This window comes from Acanthopagrus latus, chromosome 18 (genome assembly GCF_904848185.1).
Source record: "Acanthopagrus latus isolate v.2019 chromosome 18, fAcaLat1.1, whole genome shotgun sequence".
In the NCBI taxonomy this organism is placed as follows: domain Eukaryota; kingdom Metazoa; phylum Chordata; class Actinopteri; order Spariformes; family Sparidae; genus Acanthopagrus; species Acanthopagrus latus.
The window spans coordinates 30,203,556-30,230,906 of NC_051056.1; the positions used below are offsets into that span (position 1 = coordinate 30,203,556).

Here is a 27,351-nt window from a genome sequence, read left to right on the forward strand (position 1 = left end):
GCTGTGGAAAGATCTCGGGCTTCCCATCAAGCCCAGCTTGAGGAACACAGAGTGGAAACCAGGAAGATCACGTGTGTCCTGAGAACGGCAGAGGATCTGCTGGAGACTGAGCGCCTCAGCTGGCAGAAGGAGAAATTCTCCCTGCTGAAAGAGATGGAGAAATCCAGAGCTCAGCTGGACGAGCAGAAACACAAGAACGACACCCTCGTGGCTGCTCTGACAAGCATCAACAGAAGCACCTGCAGAACTTGTGTTTTGATACTTGGAGTACCTTCAGCTGATTACACCTTTACCTGAGGTAGGGTTGAATGCAGGACTTCTCTTTGTAATAAAGTGTTACACTGTTGGATAACTCTCCACATAAATGAAGGATCTGAGTGATTCTTCCGCCACTCATCTACTGCGGACCATGTCAATTATATAAATCAATAAATGTTGTTAAGAACTAAACACAAATTGTCCTTTTGCCATTCAAATGTTTTCAAGGCGTTCCTTGGTTGCACTGGTAATGTAACCATGGCAACTACAGGAACCACGCTGCCCCCTGAAGTGTTTTAAGAGTTATCAATATATCTTGTGATTTTATACGCAATAGTCTGATAAATATCAGTTGTATTTATTTATTTTATCTCTCCTGGGAACAAGTTAAAGATAAAACACCAGTTGTTATGAAGTTAAAATGTGATTTTTTTTTTTTTTTAAATAATTTCGGTTTAAAATGTGTAACTTTAAAATCAAATTTCATGGGTTCTGAATGTTTTAAGAAATTAAAAATTGTTATTACGTGTGTGAGAGTTCATGACCTTTAAGTGTTTTGCATTTCCGGGTTGACCTGAGCATGAAGAAGAACAAGAAGAAGAGAGTTAATGGCGCGGAGCAGCTGACAGTGGCCTGTGTGTCGTCAGTGTCGCGTTTTATCAGAACTGGCTGTGAACTGTTGTCGGACGACGTGCTGTGAGTGTGTGAGTTGGACTCGGCATCGCAGTCTAAGTGTTTGTGTTTTATTGGACACGAAGTAAGTTCGGCTACGCTAGCTAGCAGGAGCTAGGCTAGCGGGAGCTAGGCTAGCAGGAGCTAGGCTAGCGGGAGCTAGGCTAACAGGAGCTAGGCTAGCGGGAGCTAGGCTAACAGGAGCTAGGCTAACGACACGGTCATTGTCGAGAAGAGGCCTGCGCTGACGGGAGGAGCTTTGCCGGGTCGCCATGGAGAGTTTCGCCGATGGAGGGCGCTTCGCTGCTGCCGAGGGAGACGGAGGTTTATCGCGACGTCGTAGCGCTTCATCACCGAAGGCCTGGTCCTGCTAACTGCACCGACGCACGGAGGTAACTGCTGTTATCGAAAGGTTTCCATCATGAGCTAAAGCGCGCCAACCTAACCAAACTAAGAGTGCACTCTAAATTAGACAGTTTTAAAGACTTAAAGAAAAGAGACTTAAGAAAAAAAAAACTATCAATACCCGTTTTTTTCTCTTTTCCATAAAAAGGATGTGAGCGTGTCCTCTTGCAAATTTTCAATACATTTTCTAAAAATTGATAATCTGTGTTTGTGTCATTGAATTGCGTCCTGCATGAATGTTTGCAGGTCAAGGTGTGTTTCCAGGAGTCTCCACGTAATTATTATGTGAGAGTGAGGATCATACTTTTCCCTAGACAGTTATTTACTATATATACTGTACTATATTGAAATTACTCTTTTACTATAAGACGTTGAAGGTTGAAGGGTTGATGCTTCATGTTACAGCATGAGGTGGGTTTCTTAATACACAAGCCAGTGGTAAAAGGGTTACTGCTGCATTTGTTTTTATTATAAAGTCCTGCAATCAGAGTAAAATTTGCACATTGTGGTTAAATGAAACAACCAATTTCAGAACCCATTTTTTCTGTCGAGGCATTTCTTATATAAACCGAGGCAGATATATGAAACATTTAGCACGTTGAAATTACATGTTCATCACATTTCATCTACAATAGTACAATATGCCTTTTGAGAATTACCTTCACCCTGATCAATATCCTCCCTTCTCCAACCTATGAATAAAAGATGAAGATATGAAATACTAATAAGAGCACATTTGTGAAACATTGATGTTTATCTGTCTGTAAAGAGGTGGAACAGACGGCGAACTAAGTGCAAACTGTTGTGGAGCTGCTGATTATTTGAAAGTAGTCTGTCTTAAAGTGCAACATCACAAAGACTGAAATAATGTTCTGATTTAAGTCTATTGTTGCTTAATTAACTGTGCTTTTGTTCCAACATTGGAAAACAATGAAAAGCCAGTGATGCAACCGAAACCAGGCTCTGAATTTGCTCCTGATTTTCTTAAAAACACTTGTCAGCCCATGGCAACACGAGTTGTGCGGGCTGTAATTATTCTCGATGGGACCCTAACACAGTCGCTCTCTAAGTAGCGACTGAGACGCAGCGTGATCTGATGTGATGTTGATATGAGATTTTATTGGTGGTGCCAAATGGAAAGTGCCCTGAGTGATGAATAATAGAATCTCAAAATGAAAAGCATGTGAAAACATAAACCAAAATCCCACACAGCAAGCAGCAGAGTCAGAATAGATGTTGGCAAAGTTTGTGTTTGGTTCCATTTTCTATTCCTCGCTCGGCACATCACGGTTATTCTGCTCCGGCTTGGTTGAGGCACAAAAACGATTTGGTAACGGTGAGAAAAACGTCCTGGTTTGGCTTAAAATACCACCTTTGGTTGACGACTGGAGTTGGCCCGATTTCCCCTGAAAAATATCTGGTTTTAATCGCCTACGAGTCCCAAATTCTCCTTAGAAATATCCAGCGGAGTCACGCTTACAAATGTATAAATTCTGTGGTTCCTCGTCCGAAATATCCAGTAGTTTCTCACTGTCAGGTGCTGACGTGCAAACTCAAATGTGGTTGTCTGGCAGAGTGGGTCGCATTTGCAAGGCCAATTTTTGAAATCGAGCATTGTTAATTATCCATGTTTACTGGCTTCCCTGCATTTTCTTTGGCACGTTGTTGTGTTTTCTTCACACCTGATCGTCACCTACAGATCAGTGTAATAGTGTGACACTGTTTTTTTCTTTTGACTTGATTATTTGAATACTGACGCTGGCTTGACAGCTACATTAAAGATGCAAAGATTTATGAATGCCAACTTTGACGGCATGCACACAGAAACATGGCAGATGAAAGCAGGTTTGTTTGGTGTTTAATTTTCATTTTTTGCATGTTGATTTGTTTCTGCTGACATGTAATTTGTAATACTGTGCAAGGCTTTAGCTGCTAGTTGCTGCACATGTAGACTGGCCCAGATTAGTTTGTGCCCAGAAGTTAGTTTAAGTGTTCTTAGGACTTTATTGGTGCAGCAACAAGTCTGGGACAAAACCACTTTGTAATACAAAGCTGTCGCGATGAAACACAGCACATCTTCTTCCTGTGTCTCAACACTACGACCTAAAACCTCCCGAACACACTCAGCCGAACACAACACAAGAAATATGACCATTCGTGTTTGAAGCCAATGTCAAAAACTCTGCATCGCTCCCATCTCCCACGCTCTTCTTTCTCTCTTCATCTCACACCAGCAGTCAAGTCAAATCAAGTTGACTTTATTTATACTGTATTTCCCAAAGGTACAAACATACAGACAGAGAGAAACTCAGCATCTACAATACATTCTGAGCAACAGTGCAATAATCCCAGTCTCCACCTGGAGAGAATAATTAATGAATCAGCTGTATGTGAATAAAGTAAACAAGGAGAATGTAACAAGCTGATCTCAGCAAGCATTAGTGAGCAGACGTGTGATGTGGACTCAGAGTCTGACCTCGCTGATAAAGCATACTGTAAGCCATGTGGCTGCAGGTTTTCATTCCAACCAAGCAAGAACACACCTGATCCAAATCAGGCGTGTTCTTGCTTGGTTGGAATGAAAACCTGCAGCCACATGGCCCTTTACTGGATCAGTTTGACACCACTGCTGTAAAGCAATCGTAAACCAGCAAGCTGAAGAAGTCAAAACAAGCCGTCTGGTTTGCTCTGACGTGAGGAGAAGACAGAGACAAATTCACAAATCCTCTTGAAATCATCCCCAGCAGAGACAAACCGTTTCTGTCTCTTCAAGTTCTGCCTGTAAGAACTCACCCATTATGTCCCCCTACAGCCATTGTCAGGCCCTCAAGCCACAATCCTCCTTGTGCTGGCAGACCAGGTTATTTTTTCAAGGTGACATCTCCGGTGCTGAACACTTTAATGCTGCATCCCTCAGAGATCCCCCGCATGTGCTGTCTGTTCCGTGTTCCACTTATTTTCCTTCTGTCTGATGGCGGATAAAATCTGCCAGGATTCAGTTCCAGCAGACTCAAGTATGCATCGGTCCCTGCTGCCACTGGCCTTTAAACTTACCTCACCCTATTATCTATTGTTCATCATTCACTGGGCAGTCATCATAACTGCTGGTTTGTAAATCTAAACTGTGATAATTGTTTTTACTCAGCAGAAGACGTATCAGAAGGAGTCATATTTTAGTATTAATGATGTGAGCTAGCTAGAGTGTTTTGGGTTTTTTTGTTGTATTTTATATTTTATGAAGAGTAGTAAAAACACTCCCGCATGCTGTCCACTTGAGATAACCTGATGAAGGTCTGAGTACCGAATGTTGTAATTAAACTTAATTGCAAGTGAAGAAGACAGTGTGCAGAGATATTTAACTGCTCGGGTTTAAACCACACCGTTTAAATGTTGGATCAGGTATCTGTGATGTGCTTCTATTCTTTCTCACATGATGGCAAATCTCAGAGTCTCTTCCTCTTTTAAAACTCATCATTGCCAATTTAATGCTTTTCGTCTCTCCTGTTGGTTTCTGCCGACACCATTCACTGCAGACCGGGATGGTTTTGTGCAGGATGATATTCTCCTCACCGCTCTGATTTATTGTCCACTGAGAAGGTGCTCACACATGACTTGAAAGGTGGAGTCAAGGGAAGATTTCGCACTTATAGCTCTTATTTCCGTCTAATAGTCTAATTCTCCACCTTATCTCTGAGCCTGTCCACTTTCAGATATGTTGGAAAACATTCAGGGGGAAAGGATGGTTCACAAATTCCCAGCTTTAACTTGTCATGCTGTGATGAATAAAATGCACCACTCCACTGTAGAGAGCTCTTCAGCTAGTAGATTAAGTGCTTTTTCTCACAAGTTTGCCGCAAAGAGTTTTGCTGCAGCATTTTGTGGCATATCGGCTCCAGTGTAAACATAAACCTGACATAAGTAATTTCAGGAACATTTCTGGATGTAGCTCAATGTGTGAAAAGGGCTTAACCTGAGCCCTTTAAGTCAATCTCAGCAGACACCCGCTGTTCATTTGTTCCAGACCCAGTCAATTCTATTCTTCTTCGTGCTAAATCTCAACTCCAGCTGCTCCGTCTGCTTGTGTGACACTGGTCTTGGCAGGTTAATCTCTCTATGAGGAAAGCCATACAGAGTCGTCTGCACATTATGTACCCCCTCAGTTTCCATGATTTAACACAGTTGCATCATTTCAGTCCTATTGTGCGGTGTTGAATTATTTTGAAATGAAAATCAAAGGACTTTAAGTGGATGACGTCTTTTCTGAGAATTGATTTCCTCCTACTGTTTGAGGTCACTTTGTTCCCATGCAGCATTCACAAATGTTTACTCCTGCAGTGATATAAATTTGCATGTATTAGATTACAGCATAGAGAAGCAAAGCCTCTTCCCAGATAAGGGTTGAAGTGTCTTGGGTTATTATACTAAGTGCTCCCATTCACCCCTGACAAGACTTTCTCAAATCCCCTTGCGATGCTGTGTTGGTTACATTCAAGAGCATGAAACCTACAGAAAAGACCCTCAGCCCAATTAAACTTGACAGGTTTCTCTTCAAAGCCGGACGTATCATCTGTTCGTGCCATGGCTGCCTCCCTTGTGTAAAAAGCAGACCTCTTCTCTCAATCCTAGAATGTATTAAGATTGTGAAATTATGTTAAAAGCACGAACATCCTCTGCAGCAATGTCAGACCGAGCCACCAAGGACACATAATCTGCTGCTCTGTCCTGCCCAACTACCTGATTTCATTTACTTGGCATGTCACGTAACACCTGATTAGATGGCGACCCAAGCATACCAAGTATGTCTCTGCAAGACCACAGATAAGTTCAATCAGAATGTGTCTCTGTGTTGCTACTTTAGGTTTGTTTAGTTTGAATTTTCTGTTCCTCCCTCGTCAAAACACTGTGCTTATGTATTGGTTAGGTTTGCACACAAAAAGCACTCACTTAGGAGGAGGACACACCTGTCAAAATACCTGTTTAAGTCATGACGAGCACAGATGGCGGATGGTGCGGAAGTCTTTTTCCTGATTTTGTCGTTTCCTACGCACCGGATATTTTAAGAACAAAAAAGAAGGCTTTAAATGACACATTTTTAAATATTGGATCAGGTGTTTGTGATGTGCTTCTAGACTCTTCTCAGAGTCTCTTACTCTTTTAAAACCCATTATTGCCAATTAAATGCTTTTCGTCTTGTTAGATAGTTCGAATTTTCTGTTCCTCCCTCGTCAAAACACTGTGCTTTATGTATTGGTTAGGTTTATGCACAAAAAGCACTCGCTTAGGAGGAGGACAGACCTGTGAAAATGACTTCACGTGAACAGCTGGAAATATCACCAGGTCTCCTTAAACCAACACCTGGTTTTGGTCAACAGAGACACGACTGCAAACATCCACAGGTCCTCATTTGTCGCCACAAGAACATCTTGAAATATCCCGAGGTCTCTTTAAATTGTCCAGTGGTGTGACTGCGTTCTGTCAGCTGCTTGAAATTACAAATGTCAAATTAAAATGTCAGCCTCGGACGTATCTGTGGTTATTATGTACCCCTCAGGGTTACATGACTGGGCTGTAGATGACTAGAGCCAGTAGAGAGTCCAGATGGTGAGCACCTTAATTGAAGATTAAGATTCACCACTTTGTTGTGTAATTGGCTAATATGTGTTTTGGATGCTTTCAGGAGAAATCTGGGTCAGACCTGTTGTTTGAGTCCATATTTCTGAGTTCAGCTGATGTATCTGGTTCATTTGAACACAGCGAGGTGCTCCGGCCCACAGAGGAGAGTGCAGCCTAATTCTACCTTGTTTCAGACAGAGACAGATGGTCAGAGGGGAGTTGTTATCGAAAAGAAATGAAAACGCTTTTTTTTTTTATCCTCTAAGTCCTGTCTGTGTGTCTGCAGGCGTTTCATGTGCATCTTAGGTTTCATCACAGTGTTCCCACCGATGTCTCTCACCCGTCTCCCACCGTTTTGTATCACTGTAGCTTTTGATCTCCGAAGCGCAATGACGCCATCGGTTTTTCAATTATTGGTTTGATGAAGCATCACGCTGTTTGTCTGTGGTCTTTAACTTATATCTATAATTATGTTACTAAACCGAGTCACAAATGAATCTGACTTTGAAGCCAAAGTTCAAAGTGACTCAGCAAAAGAGTAATTATTTCACATCCATGGTTTATTAAACTGCAGAATGACATCTATGGTTTACTTCTCCTTTTTAATTGGACTGTTGACTGAAATGATAACTAAACACACTATCGCTTTCGATTGGTGTCATTGGCTAATTTGAAAAGACTAAATTTCCTCTTGGATGTTGCGACTTTTAACAACTGCAGGGTCTTAACAGCGCATGGTTATTATCAGTGGAGCTAGATTATTGAAACCCAAAAACTTTGAAGACAGAAAGTTTTTTAACAAACTTTGTCTTTTGCTCTATGTGATGCAGTGTTCTTAACACGCTGAAGTTGATGGATATTTTTAAAACATACGGGGACATAACAGTAGCAGCAGCACATCATTAGCTAAATAAGTCTGTTGGGTAATAGATTACATTAAATATTCATGACTAGCAAACATGGACTGTGAAGTAAATAATGGATTTGCGCTGTGCCACTCACTCAACTCTGAAAATGGAGATTGATTAACAGTGGGGTTGGCATGATGTTATTGGTTGACGTAAGCACACTTGACATTTTTGTTTTGCGGGAAGGAGACTTTTATTTATATTGATTGATTTGATCTTAAAAAAAATAAAAAAAATCCAAAGAAATTGATTGTGTAATTGTTTTGGCGCATCTTATCTAAAATGTTCAAAAAGCCATTTTTCATTCTAGCTCGACTGAGTGCTACCGACCTCCAGGAGGGGAAGAATAAAGCCAGCCAGTGTTCAGGGCTGTGCACTTGTAGAGCAGTTGTTTTGTCTGTTTTACGTCATTGCATTAGAGACTGAGTGTACTCTGTGGTGGAGGAGTAATGCTTCTCTCATGTATATATGTATATTTTTGCCTAAATGTTGTCTTTTGCCACTCGTTTGCACATCCTTGGCCTAGTAGTGAAATGCTTGTGTAGCTCCCAGCCTGTTTTCCACCAGTGGCTGGTGTTAGTCAGTGCCCTGTAAAATTGAACAGCCAGGCTTCCATCCCCTTTGGCGTGCAAGCCAAAAAAACACTCAATTGTCTTTTGTGTCATCTTGTGTAAACTTGATGTTGGTGTCCACCGAGTTAATGTGTTCCATCAGTGGTTGTGCTTTGGCTGCTGTGGCTTTGATTTGGACCAGCGTGTCCCTCACATATCCTCAGTAGCTTAGCGCTGCCTGAAAAGGAAAGGAACCATGCCACGTGTCCTTTAATAAACCACTAAATAGCTCCTTGAACTTCTTGGAAAAACTGTCACTTCCTGGAAAAAGGCTCATCCTCAGTGGTTACCTCACGCTGCGTCAGAGTGGTCCAGTAAACTCTGTCTGAGCCTGTCATATCAAACCAAAACACCATTCTCTTCATCGCTTAAGTGTAAACATTGCTTTTTACACTCAAGATCAATCCTCCGTTCTCCTGTTTTTACAGTTAATACATCACCTTAAGGATGTAATGATACAATCTCATGAGAGTCACTCACCCGTGAGCTTAGTGACTCTTCAAGGTGTAAACAACCTGCTGAAGATTAAATAGAAACCTGTCTGGTGTCCCTGCACACCTCCGCTGCCAGCTGAGATCCCCATAGACACTAATTCCTAAATATATTTTTTCTTTGGCTTCTGACAGAAGCAGGGTAACAGAGACAAAAGATAAGAGGAAGAGCAATCAAGGGATAATGCATTTTTTCAAGTTCAATGGATCACTGACCGGTTGTGTATCATGCCTCCCACAGCTCCTGCCCAGTGCTGCCTCAGACAGTCTGTGCAAAAACTGACAAATGTGTTACTAAAGTGAATAAATAAAAAAAGAAAAGCATCACTCCGAAATTTGAAGTTTTTGCATTCGTTGTTAAATTGCAGATGAAACTCTATCCTGTGTGCGAACGTTATGTCAGATAAAGTATCAAAGTTTTATGTTATCTCAAGTGATACGTTGCCAACTTCTTTCCTCCATCTGACAGGGAGTTATAGTGACATGCAGCCAAATGCAACAGACCATCATGTTGAGATTATAGATTTCTCTGGGTTTGAACATTGAGGTAAACATTTTGTTAGTACACAACTCTACTTATTATCTTTTTAAGTTGATCTCATTTTCACATCCAGCAGTTACAGAACTTTGGTATTATGATTATTTTAGATTGCTGCACAGTAAAAGGTAAGATCACAGCACTTGATGAATCTGTCAGCAGTTTTTCTGCCACTTGTGTGTTTGTAACCACGTTGACTTCTGCCTCCTTTGAATTCAAATGCAGATTTCCTGTTGAGGTTTTCAGTTTGTCTTATCGTAATATATATTGCAGACAAGAAAAGAAAGAGAGTGAAGAAGAAATGTAAAATCAATGTTCACTTTTGTCTGGTTTGTTTTCGATCAATCTTCTGGGAAATATCATCTCTTTTGTTGCTTTATGCTCCGCTGTGTTGACCACCCAGCCGTGTCTGTCACGGTTTGGTCCTGAGCAGATAGTCTGCAGTGGGTTTTCTCACATTTCATGCCTGCAGAGGCAGAAAATGTCACCACAAGAGCAGCGACAGTCGATTCAAACATCAAATAATCTGAGCTGAAACTTCAGCCGTTAAACTCCACAAAGCTGAGCGGAGCCACAGATCAGGTGACGATTCTCAGAGTTCTCACACCGTCACATTGTTCTCTTAATGCCATTCAGTACAGTGTTGTTGTTGTTGTTATTATTAATTATTAGAATTATTATTAGCATTAGTATTAGTCTTAGTATTATCATAAAAACAATTTATACATTTATTCATTTATATAAAATGTATGTTTATAAAACTAGTAACTTTTGGCGCCATGCGGTTAAAGCGAACATCATTGTTTCCACTGTTTGTTTCATTTTGCTTTAGGATGTGATGTTTTATCACTAAACAATATTTGTGTTAATGAATTGATTATGTCCTGCAGCATTAATATTTAAAGAAAAAAAATCATTCACATGGTAGAAATTTAAAACTGTTCTCCTGCTGTGCCGCCTGAAACATTTCTGTGTACTGCATATTATCTTTTTGCTTCTGTTTGATCTCTAAATACTAAGACACTTTGTTTTAATCTATTTATTTCATTTATTGGACAAAATAAACATTACTGCCTCTGTCAGAACAAGATTAATAGGGTCTATTGGGGAAAGCAGGATAAAATTCAGAGCTCTTGTAAATGTAATTTTAAAATCACGGTGCAAAGATAAATGAAGAGTCGTTAATGATACCGATCAATATGAAAATCAATAGAGACCGGGGTTTCATCATAATCAAACAAGAATTAATCATTAAAGGAAAAGGTACTTCAAACACATCATCAATCACCAGGAACTACATGAGTCCAATTAGCCTCGTTATAAAATCTTACATGATCAAAAACCAGTCCAGGGAAGACGACGGGCGGGCAGCGCAACATGACCGCACCGATCGATCAATCGCATACTCCAACATGAATCCCAAGATGCTTGTCACAACAAATTACACCCTGCCTCCTAAAACCTTCACTCTACAACCGGTGATGTTTCCGACGCTGATGAGGAGTGACAGCAGATGAAACCAGACCGTTGTATCGGTGTGTGAGAGCGTAGACCTCCAGAGGTGACTGGTGCAGCATGTTGCCACTCAGCACCGTGCTGGTGGACAGTGGACACATACTATTCTGGCCTTGACCTGTATCTGAAAACGAGGTCTCTGCATACTGACTGTGTTTTCACTGGGTGTGATTATCTCAATATCTCTGGCTTTGATCAGAGTTTAAAACTTGTGCCTCCTACATCCCAAAAACTCACATTCACAGGAAGCTTATCAGTCGCTGCCAGGAGTGTCGTCTCTTTATCACACAGCGGCTTTCATCACAGCTGATGGAGTCGCAGCATCCGTGCATTGTGAGATTTGCATATTATTATTATTATTATTATTATTATTATTATTATTATACACACCCCAAAGTGTGGCACATGTGTGAGAGACCCCCCGCTGCCTTTGAAGTACCAACAGAATTGTAAAATTCTGAATGTAAATCTACAGTAACTGGCAGCGGGAGGGTGCAGCTTCACTGCTCGCTCTCACTGCCACGGCTTTGATCACAGACCTCTGCGAATTATTCACAGCTTCATTGTAATGGTTTCTATGGTTAATGCTTACAAATTGGCGCTATGTGATCTCCACCTATATATGTATGGGCTTAATAGAATCATAGTGACGTTCAGTTTCAAGCAGTGAGCCTTCAGCTGTGATGGGAGCACAGTGGTGTTATGAGCTAAATGCTAACACCAGCTGCTGACACTCTCACAGTGACTGTGAACATACTCTTGTTTAAATTTTTTAATTTTTATCATCGACCATCTTGGTTTTGTGTATTGACAAGCTAACAATTGATCAATAGCACTAAGACGCAGCGGCTGGTAGCTCTTTATCGCTGAAACATCGCTTCGTTATTGTACTGCCCGTGGAAGAAATACTTTCATCATCATTTTGAGTAGATGGCGAGTGTTTTGTATTAAGAGCAGCGGACTTTGAGACCGTAACAACCCCAAAACCATCCAACCACATCCGGCGTGGTCTGAGGCTGCTCCTGGCTGATGTCCAGTCGCAGGGAAAGAAAAATGGACAAAATGGGACTCAGACTGGCAAAACAGTGTAAAATCAGGGACTCTTGTGCCCACAGAGACCTGCCTCTGCCACAGCATCTCACATCAAGCTCCACAGATGAATCAACCTCACATGGTGTGAGCTAACTGGGGTCTACACTCTGAACAACGGCAATATACTACGAAAACAAGAAAACATAAGCAGAAGGCAGTGTCGCTGATGATACAGATACACCCATACACCTCGAGTGGGTCATAAGTCATGATTGAGAGGGATTACTTCTGTAACATCCCGGTTGGCGTGATGGGCATGTCGCTGTGTTTGGCTGCTTGTTTTCAGATAATGCTGTTCGTCTTGTCCTGGACCTGCTTGTTTCTCTGCTGGCTCTGGTCTGAACAGCACTCTGGTCGATGTGTCTTTTAGAATGTGATGATGTTATAAATACATTTGACCTTTTGAATTAATCTATACAGTGTTGTTTTGTCAGAACAGTCCTGGGTGGTATACTTTTTAAGTAAGTATAATTAGCTTTCGCACACGGGGAACCATGAATGTTATTTCCGTCTGGATTAAAGCAGTGGACTGACCAGCAGACATTACCATCCTTAGAGACAAGAATAAAACATGACACTGCTTCTAAATAACCCAGCAAACGAGAATGCATGCTGCTAGACACAAATGGTCTGTTGTGTTTCCACAAGGTCTAAATTCCCAACCTGACATTAAGCATGTTCATGCTGGAAAGGGAACGTTATGGTTCCATTAACAGCAAAAACAGCATTAGAAACACACTGTGTGTTTCTTAAAGACCAAACAAACACATTAAATGCATTTTCTTTGCAATGGCGGTCTTCTTATTTGTCTTTTTTATGAGTAATTGCTACATTTCACTACTGCCACGCACAGACAGTACGTGTCCTGGTGTTTGTTGATAGAAGACCTGATAGAAACGATACAGGGACACACACAACAAACACTGCCCTAACTTACTAGTATTACCTCATCCTACCGTCATTTGTCAAGGAAAATTCGCCTTTGTCAGGAAATTACACACTAAATCACCCAAACACAAAAAGGCTATCTGATAAATTATTCCAGTGTGACTCAACGTTTCACTAATTCAGGCTCTTTTCGTATCTTTTATCGGGACACAGTCAATTGATTAAGAGCTTCAGTAGCACTTTGGCTACAGATTCAACAGGCTCCTCCAGCTACTGCACAGAGACACATTTGGAGAAGGTCCAAGTTCCAATTAGCAAGTTAAAAAAATTCACTGAAATCCGCTTTGGTTATTTTCTACACATGCAGCACATGGTACAGATTCAGAGAATGAATCCTAAAATCACCTGAGATCCTCAGCTAAACCTACTGCAGTGCAAATTTGGATGCAGCCATGCAACACCAGTGTGAATACGAATGTGTAACAATGAGGACAAATTGTGCTGTGAGATTATACAGTCAGAAACTGCAGAGAAGTTTTAATGATGTGTTATTCAACAGGCTGATTCATCGCGTCAAAGAGATAAGATGGCAAAATAGAAACATCCTGTATATGTTTGACATATCAGACACCACACAGCATGATTTGAACGTGATATGTTACCTGTACCAACCTAAAACTGGACCTATTTAGCTCAGAACCAACACAGACTTCTCTCGTGATGAGTTGATTTGGACTGGATGCAGAACCACACATAGAATTCAGGTCAGTGACGTCATGTCAGATACTTCTGTCCCAATTTTCCTGCCTTCACTCTGTGTTACCCGACTCTCTGTATCTGCGCTTAAAGGAACACAGGTCACTTGATGTGGGGTTGTGTGAGGTATAAGGGTGTCACAATTTTGATTTTAAATCGAAATCAACCAAGATTAAGTCACAGTCTCAAACTTCAAATTAAAAAATGGAATCGTTGATGCTGCCATGCCCCAATGTCACTTCCAGTCACCTTGCCAAGCGGAAAAACACACACATGTTGAAGTGCTGTGAGTCAACCTCCTCTAAGTTGGCTACTAGCTAAGCCAGCCAAACGATAGCAAGGTGTTACACCATTCCTGTTGGGCACCTGGACCGTGGTCAGGAAGCACAGAGATGATTTCCTCCAGGGCCGAAGTTTGTGTTTACCTTCGTGGTGAACACTTTCACATGTTAAGCTGGTTCGGAAATAATACCAGGGAGCTTTGCTGTATCTGGAGGAGTCATCGCCTTCATTCACAGCCAAACTGCAGACTATATTGTACACTTTATTGCGCTTGCTGCTCCTGCTACTCCTTTCTCTTCTCCTTCCTCTCCCATTCATTCACTGTCCGCACAAACGCATGCTCCCTCACTCTCGCTTGCCCACTCGCACCTTGCGCACTCACACCTGACGCACCGCCCTATTCCTGAAAGGGTCTACGCCACTCTTACAACAATGGCAACTGCAGATGCAGGAGACCCATAGACAGAACTTGAACCCCCTCCTCTTTCACTGAAGTCGCCGGTGTGGAAGTATTTGGGATTTCCAGTGAGTTATGTTGACAGTGTTCGCGTTGTCGACAAAAAAGCCACCGTTTGCAAGCTCTGCAGAAACTAGATGGCAGGTTATTTTGTTCAATTTTCCAATTGACTGAAAATATAAGTTATTGTTACATTATGTTGTTAATAAATGTTTTAAATTTGACAATGTAGTGTGGTACATTGCAAACAAAGGTCAGATATTGTATTGCATAAAAGGCTAGTCTAAAAATGGCATAGCAACCTATGCTTTAGAAAAAATAAATGTAAAAATTGAGAATTGAATCGAACTGTGAATCGAAAATTTAATCGAATGGAGAATGTGGAGAATCATGACACCCCTAGTGAGGTACTCATCGTCGGTGTTTTTCCTGCAGTAGATGACTGTCAGCCCTCCTCCACTGTGGAGGAGCAGCTCCTCTTTTAAACTATTTTAGTGCTTACATTGTTGTCAGACAGCCGACCGATACAGGGCAGGTCAGGCGCAGCAGTGCTTGTGCTTGGGAATAGTCCCAGAGGAAAGGGCTGTCTGTTTTTTAGACTCTACAACTACATGAAAATGAATTGACATTGAAACAACCTTGATCCCTGAACATTTCATGTTGGGCACAGCATCAGTTAAAGTATCTGCACGATCTGCAACCGGGGATTAAGTGAGCCAACATATGGCAGCTTTTAATCCGGTGTCACGTGTAGTCATCTGGCCGGTGTAAATGTCAACAGCCAAAACGTCCTGTGGAAAATTAGCCATATACATACGTTCATTAACAGCATATTAGATAATCGTGTAAGACAGGCGTGTCCAAACTATTCCACAAAGGGCCGTGTGGCTGCAGGTTTTTGTTCCAACCAGTGAGCTTTCTGAAGACTGAGACCAGTTGATTAAATGAATCAGGTCTGGTGTGCTGCTGCTTGGTTGAAAAGAAAACCTGCAGCCACATGGCTGGTGTAAGATGTGACCTATTGGATACATTGCCAAAACAACTTGAATACAAACTTTAATATTCGGTTTTGTCTCTGCTTTCAGGACATGGAGAGATTCATTGAGTGTTTAATCATGTGCAGCATTAGTTTCTCTCACCACACATCAGATCCATCCCAGTGCTCCTCAGCACCCTGCAGTCATTTCTGCCTGAGATAAAATAAACATACAGTAGATACTCAGAATGACGTAAGTGAAACTAACATCACTTGGTCAGTTTTATACACATTATATACTATATGTATTAAAAAAAAAACAAGCAATGATGCACCAGTGCTGCAGCTGAGGCACAGCATCAAGGACCGGCAGGCTCCGGCTCCTCAAGAGGAAGAGCTGCTAAAGTACTGAAGTTCGAGACTGTTAATCAGATGAACACACTAACTTGTCCTTTTTAATACAGAATGAAACCAAAGCAAGCACAGGAAAAGAAAACTACAATTAGCCTGAAACCCTTAAAACACAGCAGACAAAAGGCATCGTCAGTCAGGCAGTATTGATTTTAGAAGCACAGTCCTTAATTGGTTGTCAGAGGGACCCTACACTCCTCAGTCACATAATGAGTCCCCATGATCTGGATTCCAACTACACCCCATGTAATTTATTGCAAACCAGCCGTAGTGGATGTGACTCGTGAACGTTAACGTGTTGGCATAATTGACATGCAGATCACGTGGACTCTATGCTGGGATGGAGCTTTCTTCAAGGTCTGTGACTTTCAATCAGCGTGCTCTCATTGAGCCTTATTTCATGTGAATGTTGGGGGGATTTAGTGGATTTTCAGTATGAGTGCTGCATCTGAATGTTTCATATATCTGTGAGATTCAGTGACTGTGGAAGAGAAGTTATATATCCAACAGGCTCGTGTTGAAAGCCGTGCTGATAATAGAACGGGCTGGACTTCATTGCAGAGCATGCAGTGTGTGAGGTTGTATTTAAGTGATTCAGCCACAATACATATGATGTAAAGGGCTATGGATTTATAGAAATAGAGAAATAACAGTTACCTCAGAAGGATTAAGTTATGGGAAAGAATGAAGGTTTTAAGACGGTTGATGGATACGTGGAAAAAGTCCTGAAGTCCTCTCTGGAACCTGAACTTGGATGTGTGGCGAGTGAGTCTGCCAGGCCCAGATAAAGTTCTTTTACAGGAGTTTGACCATCTCAAACGCTGCATTACAAGGACTGAAGCAGAAACTAAGTTGCTTCTTTACTGTCCTTGTAGAAGCACACCTCAAATTTGATTTAATTTCTCTGCAGGAGTTATTTTCATAACGCTTGCGTTGTTTCACGGTTTGGATCGAGGGTCTGACATGTGAAAAAGTGATTGTTTAAGGTAATTACTCAGCAGGTAAGCTGAGGTGAGGAGTTCCTGCAGCTTTTATATGATTGAGATGATATGATTTACATGTTTTTTGGCTGCTGTCTTGACAAAAAGAAAATATGCTTAAATGTCAGTAAAATGTCATCCGTGACTTTGGAAGCAGCAGAGAGCTTTCAACCGCATCTCACAGCTCTTTTCTATGCACAAGGCCAATTTCAATTTCTATACATGTTTATTAGATGTTGGTAGCCATTACAAAGCTGAAGAATGACCTTGTTCTTGCATACAGTAACGCACTGGTTTCTTGATGTAAGAGAAGAGTGAGAGGCGCTGTGTACTGTGTGTGCTGTGCAGGCTGACAGAGTGGAACATTCAAACTACATCACATTAAACTGCATCTTAAAGGAAGTGCTGAGGGACGAAGGATGACTTGTAATCTCCGTCTCTGTCTCATTTCATTTTCCAGGAGATAATAACGGATGGCCTCATCTCTTCGACAAGTACTTTGGAACACCCAGTTACAACACCGGGACCAAGTCCAACATGTGCTGTAAGTACCAGAGTCTTGCTTCTAAACTGCTTATTTAAAGATGTAATTGGATTTATTTGTGCTCAATTTGTGCATAGTTTTTTCTTATAAAATTACTTTGTATCTACAGCATCAAAAACCAACAAGCAAACCACTGACTGGTGAAGTAGATCACCATCACTGTACTACAGGGTCATGCATTTATGTCTCTGATTTATTGTCCTGCAACATCCACCTGACAGTCAACGCACAAACAGACACCAGTGCAGACCCCCAACTCTCCCCACTATGACACTGCACCCTGACACATCGCAAAACTGTCCAAAGACCAGGACTGAGAGCAGGAGTTGTCTAATACGGCCTCCAAGTTCTTCAGATCTCAATCCAATCAATCCTCCCTGGGACATGCTAGAACAAGTCTGATCAAAAGAGGCCCCACCCTGGATCAGTCTCCATGTCACGGTCCTGAGCAGGTCTGTAGTGGTGCTGGGTCAGTGTTGGGCCATGTAAATGTCAGGACTGAAGGATTCCCAGCAACATTGCATTGTGACTGAATGTGTCTGTGCTGATCACTGTATAGTGAGTTTTTCTGGATTCTTTGCCCACAGCATATAGAAAGCTGTACATGTTTTAATCACCACCGAGTTATATGTGAATGTTTCTGTCAAATGAAACAGAGGTCCACGTAGAAACACTGGGATTCAGCCAGCTGCATAGTTGCATAAAGCGGTGGGTGTAAGGCCGGCGATGAGTCATGTCCTCATTACTGCTTAAAAAAAGTTTAGAGGTACAAATTTGAGGTCAATTCCTGTGTGATAAGGACATTTTTACATCCTCTGTCTCCTTTACAGTTAATTAACTTCTTAACTAACCATATCAGGCTCAGCCCTTTTCATTCAGGTGCAGACAACATTAACATTACTGCAAAGAGTGAAATCCTCACTGTGAAGGTGGAGCCAGCAATCTTAAGACAAGACATTCGGGTGTATTGTGCTTCTCTTCTCTGCCCAAAACACTGGCAAAGGTTCCAGCTCCATGTCTTATCAATTCTGTTCCTCTGCAGATTTAAAAGTTTAGGTCATAGAAAGTTTTGTCAATTAGAATCGACCTTCTGGCAGTCATAAACCAGTCGGGCCAAACCAACAGACGCCAAGGGCTGGGTTTGTTAACAGTCCGTGCTACATGCCTGTAGTTGGACCATCTGATGATCAGTTCTGATGTGTACTGGCAGCTCAACGGTGTCTTTAAAAACAAAATAAACTAAATCTGGCAAATGCGAAGTATCTCCGGTGATTTCGGTGCCAACATCATCCTTTACACCAAAGAACGCAGAAGATACAATGACGATTCGACTCGTTGCTGAAGATAAAGTGACTCAGCTGCCAAGTCAGGAGCTTAAAACAGACAGAAATTATAAGAAGTAATGACAAGATAAAGAATATAAGGCAATATAGATTCATGAATAACAAGTGCATCATTGTTTCTGAAGGAGAAAAGACAAAGACAGACCGAACTCTGCAAACGTTTCCTCACCGAAGAAATTACATTTCTGTTAAAATCAGCCCAACAAAAACATGTTCAGCCAAAAAAACATGTATATTTATCTATATACTGTATATATCAATGAAACTACAAGGTATTTCTTACTGATATTCCCTCCTGTGTTGTTTTTTTACATGTAAACAAATTCATTTTTCTTTTGTATTTTTCAGCTCTTCTCTCAGCTTCTCTAGAAAGTTGAACACATCCTGCACCTTACTTTCATTTAGCACTTTCTGTCAAGCAGACATTTTTATTTTGACAGCCACATTTAGTGTGTCATCAGTCTGTCAGACGATATATGTAGATGAATAATGCGTGTTAAGATAATTACATGTTCAATTTCCCCAACGTGAAAACAAGTCAGGGAATCGTGTTGTCAGGTTTTGTTCTCAGCCGTGACTTTGAGTTGTCTCCACATGTCAGTGATAATTGATACCTCCAGAAAACCAAAAGTAGAATTTTGATTTGAACCACGTGTGATTTGGATCTGAGTTATTAGTTGAACAGTAGGAAGAGGTCCATTTGCATTGGGAATGTGCAGGTGAATCCCTCCCTGGTGATTTGAGAGAATTATGAATCCTTGATATCTCAATGTCACCAGTGATTACTCTCCTCTATTATCAGTCTCTTCCATTCCCATGACCATCTCTGCCTGTGCTGTTGCATCATCATTTTGTCTCCATACACATGCAGTTACTTTTATTTAAAAAAAAAAGGCAATAGCCAAAGTAACTGTTGATGATACCGTCTGTTTTTTCTCTTTTAACTTCGATTTCACTTTCTAATTACGCTGCTGCCGAACACAAAATCTATCTGGAAGATGAAGCATGAGATCAAGCTGGAAGCTGAGCACCATCTCCACCTGCTTTTACATCTTCATTACTGACTAAACGAATGAATAAACTCACAGTTTGTCCCGTGTCGTTGGTAGTTGCTGTCGGGGAAAAAGGGGAAACAATCAAGTTTCCTTTTCAAGGTAATGAAAAAAATCAAGGTCAGCGAATTATAAATGACAAGCAATTTGTTTTAATGAACACCCTCAGTATATGCGGTACCCTCACATATACATCCTGCAGTCTTGTGCAGGAAGTGATTCCCTGTGAATATAAAAACCTTTCTGGTTTTATCTTTGTACAACGTTTTACTATTCCACACCAAATCTTTCAGTGTAATGGCCTTTTCACAAGCTCCTGGCAACTGTAAAAAGTCAATACAACAGTTTTAAGCTCATGTTGTGAACTCGTTTTAGCTACTAATTAGAATTTCAAAACAAAACTATATATATATATATATATATATATATATATATATATATATATATATATATATATATATATATATATATATATATATATATATATATACTCACACACTCTCTCTCTCTCTCTCTCTCTCTCTCTCTCTCTCTCTCTCTCTCTCTCTCTCTCTCACCGGCCACTTTATTAGGCACACCTGTCCAACTGCTTGTTAAACGCAAATTCCTAATCAGCCAATCACATGGCAGCAACTCAATGCATTTAGGCATGTAGACATGGTCAAGACGATCTGCTGCAGTTCAAACCGAGCATCAGAATGGGGAAGAAAGGTGATGTAAGTGACTTTGAACGTGGACATGAACATGGTTGTTGGTGCCAGAAGGGCTGGTGTGAGTATTTGAGGAACTGCTGATCTCCTGGGATTTTCACGCGCAGCCATCTCTAGGGTTTACAGGGAATGGTCCGAAAAAGAGAAAATATCCAGTGAGCGGCAGTTCTGTGGGCGAAAATGCCTTGTTGATGCCAGAAGTCAGAGGAGAATGGCCAGAATGGTTCGAGCTGATAGAAAGGCAACAGTAACTCAAATAACCACTCGTTACAACCAAGGTATGCAGAAGAGCATCTCTGAACGCACAACACGTCGAACCTTGAGGCAGATGGACTAAGATGGACTGGATTAAGCTTCAGCCTACATAAATATATCAGATACACTCTGCAGGGCCGTATCGTCACGGCAGTGTGATTTATGAGATTTGTACAACTACATGTCGCTTTCACTAACCCTGGCATACTACTTCTATCTGGCAGTAACACACATAATTGTGATGTATCTCATGAAAAGCCATTTGCATTTATTTACTAATGGGGACATCCATGTTTTAAACATCTTGTCGTCTGAATGCTAATGTTCGCGCTTTTGTGTGGTTCTGCATTACATTAAAAAAACACCACATTCGTTTCCACGGAGGTTGCTCATTATAAAAGTTCTTTTGGTAGAAATAAAGAAAGAATAATGCAAACACACGATGCAGAGCTCAAAACAGACACATACAATTTGATATGTTTTGAAACTAAAAAGAAATCCTCTTAATAAAAGGTCCTTTACATTATCACAACAATAGGACTCTTGGCAAGAAGTACGCTGGTCGTGAGGTAGGATTAGATGTTTTTATGGAAATCAGCCCAAAGACAAGGTCCAGTGCACTTATACCTCTGTGTTAGAATGTCCTTTTGTTTTCAAAGAGGGAAAAACAATGGCGATGATGACAATGATAATATCCACAAACTTTAAAATTTTCTTTTCAGCTCATGTTGGTCTCATTTAGTTTCTAATGGGGGTTTGCTTGTTTCGTCTTGGTCATTATTGCTTAAAAATGCTTAGTTTTGTTCTGTTTTTATGAGTTGACTTTTAGTTCTTGTGCTAATTATACATATCATATTGATGGTGTTGGTCAGAAGCGAGATATTTCAGGTTCAGAAAAGGTACAAAAAGTTTAGTCCACACAAAAATGATCTCTGTCCAGTCTCACTCAAGAGAAACTCTCCAGTCTTTCACTGCGAGCAGGAGAAGGAGAGACACAGACTACAGATCAAACACTCAGAGATTACAGTTTGAATACGGAGCTATTAACCTTATTTATATTCAAATGAATCGCATACAGCAGCTTTAACTGTAATAATTTAATATACATATTAATATGACTATGAAAACAGATTATCTCTGGCAATAAATTTGCCATTCAAAGGGCAGCCTTTCACTATCTGCTCCTTTCATTGGAGGAAGGAAAGCCTGATTAAACAATGTTATCTTCTCAGTTTCATCACATCTTCCATCTCTTCGCTGGGGATTTAATCAAAGGAAATCAGAGCTGACTTAAACTAGGAATATTCAATAAGCTCTCTCCAGAGACCTGGTCCTGTTATTGACTCCTGCCTCAAGCCACTCTTAATACATTCTCAGCACTCACATCCTCTTCCAGCTTGACTAGGTTGCTATTCTCTCAAACAGCTGCAGTCTCAACACTCTGGCACTCTGCAGGATGTCCACTTGATTGATGTGTCCTTTGATTTCCCTCTCTCCTCCCTCTCTCCTCCCTCTCTCCTCCCTCTCTCCTCCCTCCCTCCAGTGCTGGGTGTCGTTCCCGAGCTCTGCCAGTGCAGAGACCTGGAGCTGGACTGTGACGGAGCCCGGCTTCAAGATATCCCAGTGGTGGCAATGAATGTCACCATGATGTGAGTAGAAAATATCCTCTTAATTTTTCAGTATCCTAAAGCTCCAGCACTCCCCAGGAAGCCTTTATCCTGTGCTGTGACTGTCACAGCATGTGAGAGGTGAAGCAGATCTCAAACTCCAAAGCACCAACCTGCCACTGTGAGTTCCAGTCATTGCCAGAAGATGAGCTGGCATTGAAGTCAGAATGAAGATGAATCTCTGATGAGTATTTATGTCCTTGAACGCTGCACAGGGTTTCTCACATCTGTAGAGTCTTTTGTCAAAGTGAGTAATTCAAGTTTAAATTCTGTTGAGATAGTTGAAAAAAAAAAACTTTTTGTCTAATCCAACAAGGACACGTAAACTTTTAGTTATTACAGAGTTCATGAATCATCCCTTTTTCATAACTTACGCACTATTACAGGCTGTTTTTGTGTGACCTGGAAACAGTACAGCACTTTCTTTATACCATAATTGGGTTGTATGATGTTTTGTAGTTGTCCCACTTATTCCACCTTCTTGAACTGCACAGCTGAGAAACTGTCAACCAACCTTCCTCTCAAGATGCAGCTGAATAAAGAAAGAGACTTCTGTAACCTGCAGCTGAATACAAATGTCTGCCCTCTGACCTGCGGACCGAGCCCTCTCAGCATCGGTCGTACGTGCCACGACGTGTTCACTGTCATCACGTAAAGTCTGCGAGAGCCCGAGGCGGGGAGACTGCAGGAGATGTTTCTGTGACATCATGTGGGAGAATATTATTTCTGGCCCACATGATCGAAGTAACGTTTTATTGAAGTAGTTTTTTTACACATTCATATTAAGTTATTTTTATTTACAGTCAGCAATAGGAAGAACTATTCATGACCTCCAGGTTAAAAGCATTCCAGTGTATCTCAAGGACGTTATAACTACACCTGGACAGAGTCAGTGGTGCACTAAAGACTTTTGCCCGACCGAGCCAGCTGACTTCCCGATCAGCGTTAACATGAATGGGGATAAAATAATTTGATCGTGTGTCTCATCGAGACTTTCCAAATGTTATTGGCTCAAATTCTGACAGTGAAACGAGTCGTTCTGCAGAGGATGTGAGGCTCAGAAGAATCAATCCACTGTTTTACAGGTCCTGCTTTCACAACGTTGGCTCATATGGAACAAATCTTTTTGGGCTGCAGTGTAATTACACTGTCTGACCACTGTGAAAACTGTCTTCAAAGCCCGGTGCTCCCCCTGTGGACCTGGTGTATCTGCTCAAGAAAACATGGACGCCAGCAGAAAACCTATATGCAAATGTGTGAACTTCACAAGCAACCACAGCAGCTGATTTAACAGATGACTTGGCACACTTGGAGGCATCAGGCTCGTACTGCATGCTGGCAAAGACTTCTATCACACACAAATGAAGATAACTGCTGTTTTGTTTGGAAGGGTAATTGCAAAAAAGTTCAGTCTGCATCTGGAAATAGAAAGCTGTTCCCACGGACGATATGTGGTTGATAGAAATGTCAAATATACTGCATCTGGAGATTGTATGATGCCAACAGGGGAGATCTGTTTTATTAGATCTCTGACCCTGAACTAAAATCACTATGTGCTGTGTCATTGTGAAGCACCTCGCTGTACTTTCTGCTCTTCATGCATTTTGTATCTTTCCCTTTTTCTTTTTGTTGAAAAGGAAGAAACTTCTGTGTATTTCAGACGTTTCATGACCGTGGTTATTATCATTGAACCCTTCCAGGTGAGCTGGATTTCGCCCTCTCTCCTCGTCTATTACTTTTACATCTGTTCCCAAAATGATGAACAAATATTACCAAACAAAAAGAAGAATCAGAGACGTGCAGTGAAGCCTGCAGGACTCGGGTCATTTGGAAGCAGCCTAAGTAAATATCAGTTCAGACGTCGACCAAGGCTGGAGCGCTATGAAGTTATTTCACACCAGAAACTTCAGGCTGCAGATTAAGACAACAAGCTTTTGGATATGATTGAACTAATGAAGTTTCTTTTCTTAATCCGTGTGCTCCAGTGCTCCTTGGAATATATTTCTGACAATTAGTTGCTGTACTCTGAGAGCACAGAGCGCCTGTCAGCTCCCTGTGAAATGTCTTCCTTCATTTACCAAGATATGTGTTAGTTTCACAGGAAACACAGCTCCAGGACATTATAGTCTAAAAAGAGATCTGAACTTCTGTACTTTTTGGAGCAAAGGTCGCCCACAGCAGATGTAATGTCAGGAGGGTTTGGCTTGATTGTCACCCAGGAGAAATGTCAGAGTCAAACATCACATACGTTTGTTTCCTTTAGGAAGCAACAGTGTCCGCAGCATATTTTAATGACAGCCTGTTAAAGTCTTGTTTTTTTAAAGTCTGATGGCCAGTCAGTCATTCCAAAGCTGTGGTTCAGCAAAAACACGGGAGTTGAAATAGTCCAATGATTTAATGAGCACAATTCGAATGTACAGAGGCTTTACCTGAAGTAGAGATGGGCAACGATGAAAACAGATTCAGACAGTCCGCAAAACAACAAGCAAGGTCCGAGTCAAGAGAGAACATACTGAGAATAAACATGAGGAAAGAGAACACACACAGAAATACACCAGAGTTTGGAGGATAACGAAGGCCAGAAGAGAAGATAATAAAACATGAAACAACAGAAGAAACAATGAGAACATAAGGGGGCAGAGCGGAACATGACAGATCCGAGTTACACCACCAGACGTTTCTTTTTTCCAGAAAGAAGTTTGGATTTTCTGCAGGTGATTTCTTTGTTGCTTTGCCGTCAGATTGCCTCGTCAGTCAGCATTCCCACATTTTTACTTTCATTTTCCTTTCAATTCAGTGCAACTGTGTGCAGGTGTGGCGCTTCCAATTTGTCAGCCTCGCCCCAGTTCATGGTTCTGTAACGGCACACAGAAAACGTTGGTACTGAAACTGTTGTCTAAACTTGTGTTTCTGTATAGAGAGAGAGAGCGAGAAATGCGTTAGAGAAACAATAAATTAATCTGTAGCAGACATTAACTGTTCATCTATTGTTCTGTTCTGTTCACACACAGCAGTGTTCGCCCACAGGCCTGGTTCACTATCAAAAGACTTGTGTGTCAGCAGTATTTTTTTAATAGATAAAAAAAACTCTCCACATTGTCCTCCTCCATTAACTACACAGGCTGATTAAAAGCTCATCTGTGACCTGTCGATTGGGTTGTGTCCACGCCACAGACGTGCAGTGAACTCACTCAGCTTGAAACATCAGAATTACTGAATAAATGTGGATTGTATAATATTTAAAGGTGCAGTTTGTAAGATATGGCCAGAACAACTTTTGAAGAAAATTCTAAATTTCCATTCAGATTGGACAGAAACAACAGTAAGATAGTCTTGATTGGTTTAGGATGTGTCAGATGTGAACATATTCCAGCTCCACACGTTGTTCTTCATCCACTGCTGCTTTCGCTCTTCTTCCCTCTTCATGTAGTTTCATCCCTGGAGTCGGAGTCCTGGTTCAGAGACGCTGTAAGTCATTCTCGCTCTGTATTCTCCGTCTGACCACGGTGATCCTCGGCTGGAGGTTGCTGTGTGGGAAGGCTTCCTTCAGCTAATAGGGCCACTGAGCTCCACAGCTACCCGAGCTGCTCGCTAACTGCAGCCAGTCGTTACTGCCGAATATACAGCAGAGAGTGAAGTGAGCAGCAATCTGGTCACCTCCATAACCTCCTACATTAGATGTTGTTCTGTCTGACTGGGGCAGGTTTGGATTTAAGGATACAGGCTGGTTGTTGCAGGTTGTTTCCACCTGTCTGTCACAGAATGGCGTGTAAAGGTGGTTCAGGTTTCCCTTTAAAGGCACATTAATGCTCAACGTTAGCTGCATATACGGATGGAGCACGTTCGTGTGAAAGCTTACAGATGACGATGAAATGGAGAGGTTTTAACAATGATGGATGTCTGAGATCTTTGAAAATAACCTTTGCTGTCAGTCTTAGTGGATGAGTTTCTTAACACCCATGCCACTGACGGACTGTGGCTTCTTACGTTATTTGAGAAGGATCTACTTTCCTACGTCGGGGGCACGAATGAGCCTCCTACATCTGGGAGCCTTAATGCACCTGAAAGGGCAGCAGTGCATGAAAAAAAGAAAAGATAGCCTGTAAGACACTGCAAGGGGAAAAAAAATCAGCTTATCTAATTTCCTTTTCTGTTCAAATATATACCACATTTAACTAAAATAGAATGTAAACCATCATCATCATCACGTCTTGCGATTGTGAGAGTTTTTGAGGATTGTGTAGTGTTATGGCAGATATTGGCACATCAGCTCACACGGTTCAGCCTCAGTGTGACAGCTGCCTCGGGGGCTTCAGGCAGGTCACATCATCCATATTCAGTATCCTCCTCTGTCTTACATCACCCGCTGTGACCTGTAACAGTGTTTATAAAACTTTTAACGCCAAGTACCACATCAGAAATACAAGTACCACCAGTATGGCTGACTTAAGAATATATGGGGGTGCCGGAAATCTGGCTTTTCCGACCTGAAAATTAGGCTCTAGTAAATCATGCAAATCTGTTTTTTGGGGGGGGGGCAGAGCCTCGCTGAACTGCTGGAAACTGATTTAGGGACCATCATTAAATTATTTAAATATCTATAAATATATTAATACAAATTAATTGCAGTTTTTTTTATCTGTCAAACACGTCATGTGGCCCAGACTGTATTAGTAAACTGGACAAATGAGACACAGCTATTACCATGCCCACGGACCACCCTAATGTTCCTAGGTTGCCAACTCAGAGCACCGCTGCTACAAAATTCTAGGGGAAACACTGTGTTCTAAGAAATTTGGACGTGGAGAGCAAACTATTTTTGTCTCAGCTGAAGCCAACAATAGGACAAAATAAATGTGAAGAGAGACATAGTGGAGCCGTATATTTCCTGCTGTTTTGTCTTTTGCCAATCACATCTATGAATATA

At 41.4% G+C, this 27,351-nt stretch overlaps 1 protein-coding gene across 5 annotated transcripts in view; it reads left to right on the forward strand.

Moving 5' to 3' along the window:
* Positions 1 to 810: 810 nt before the first annotated feature.
* Positions 811 to 27,351, forward strand: part of LOC119007843 (relaxin receptor 1-like) — a 50,640-nt gene continuing 24,099 nt past the window's right edge. For 2 of the 5 annotated variants that reach the window (XM_037077762.1, XM_037077766.1), the window contains exons 1-3: positions 811 to 1,322; positions 17,314 to 17,397; positions 22,301 to 22,406. In XM_037077762.1, coding sequence (XP_036933657.1) covers positions 17,391 to 17,397; positions 22,301 to 22,406 — 113 coding nt within the window. In that variant the 5' untranslated portion in view covers positions 811 to 1,322; positions 17,314 to 17,390. Of the gene's footprint in view, positions 1,323 to 17,313; positions 17,398 to 22,300; positions 22,407 to 22,512; positions 25,139 to 25,854; positions 25,893 to 27,351 lie in introns of those variants that run through there. The other 3 variants (XM_037077763.1, XM_037077765.1, XM_037077764.1) reach the window with 3 other exon arrangements.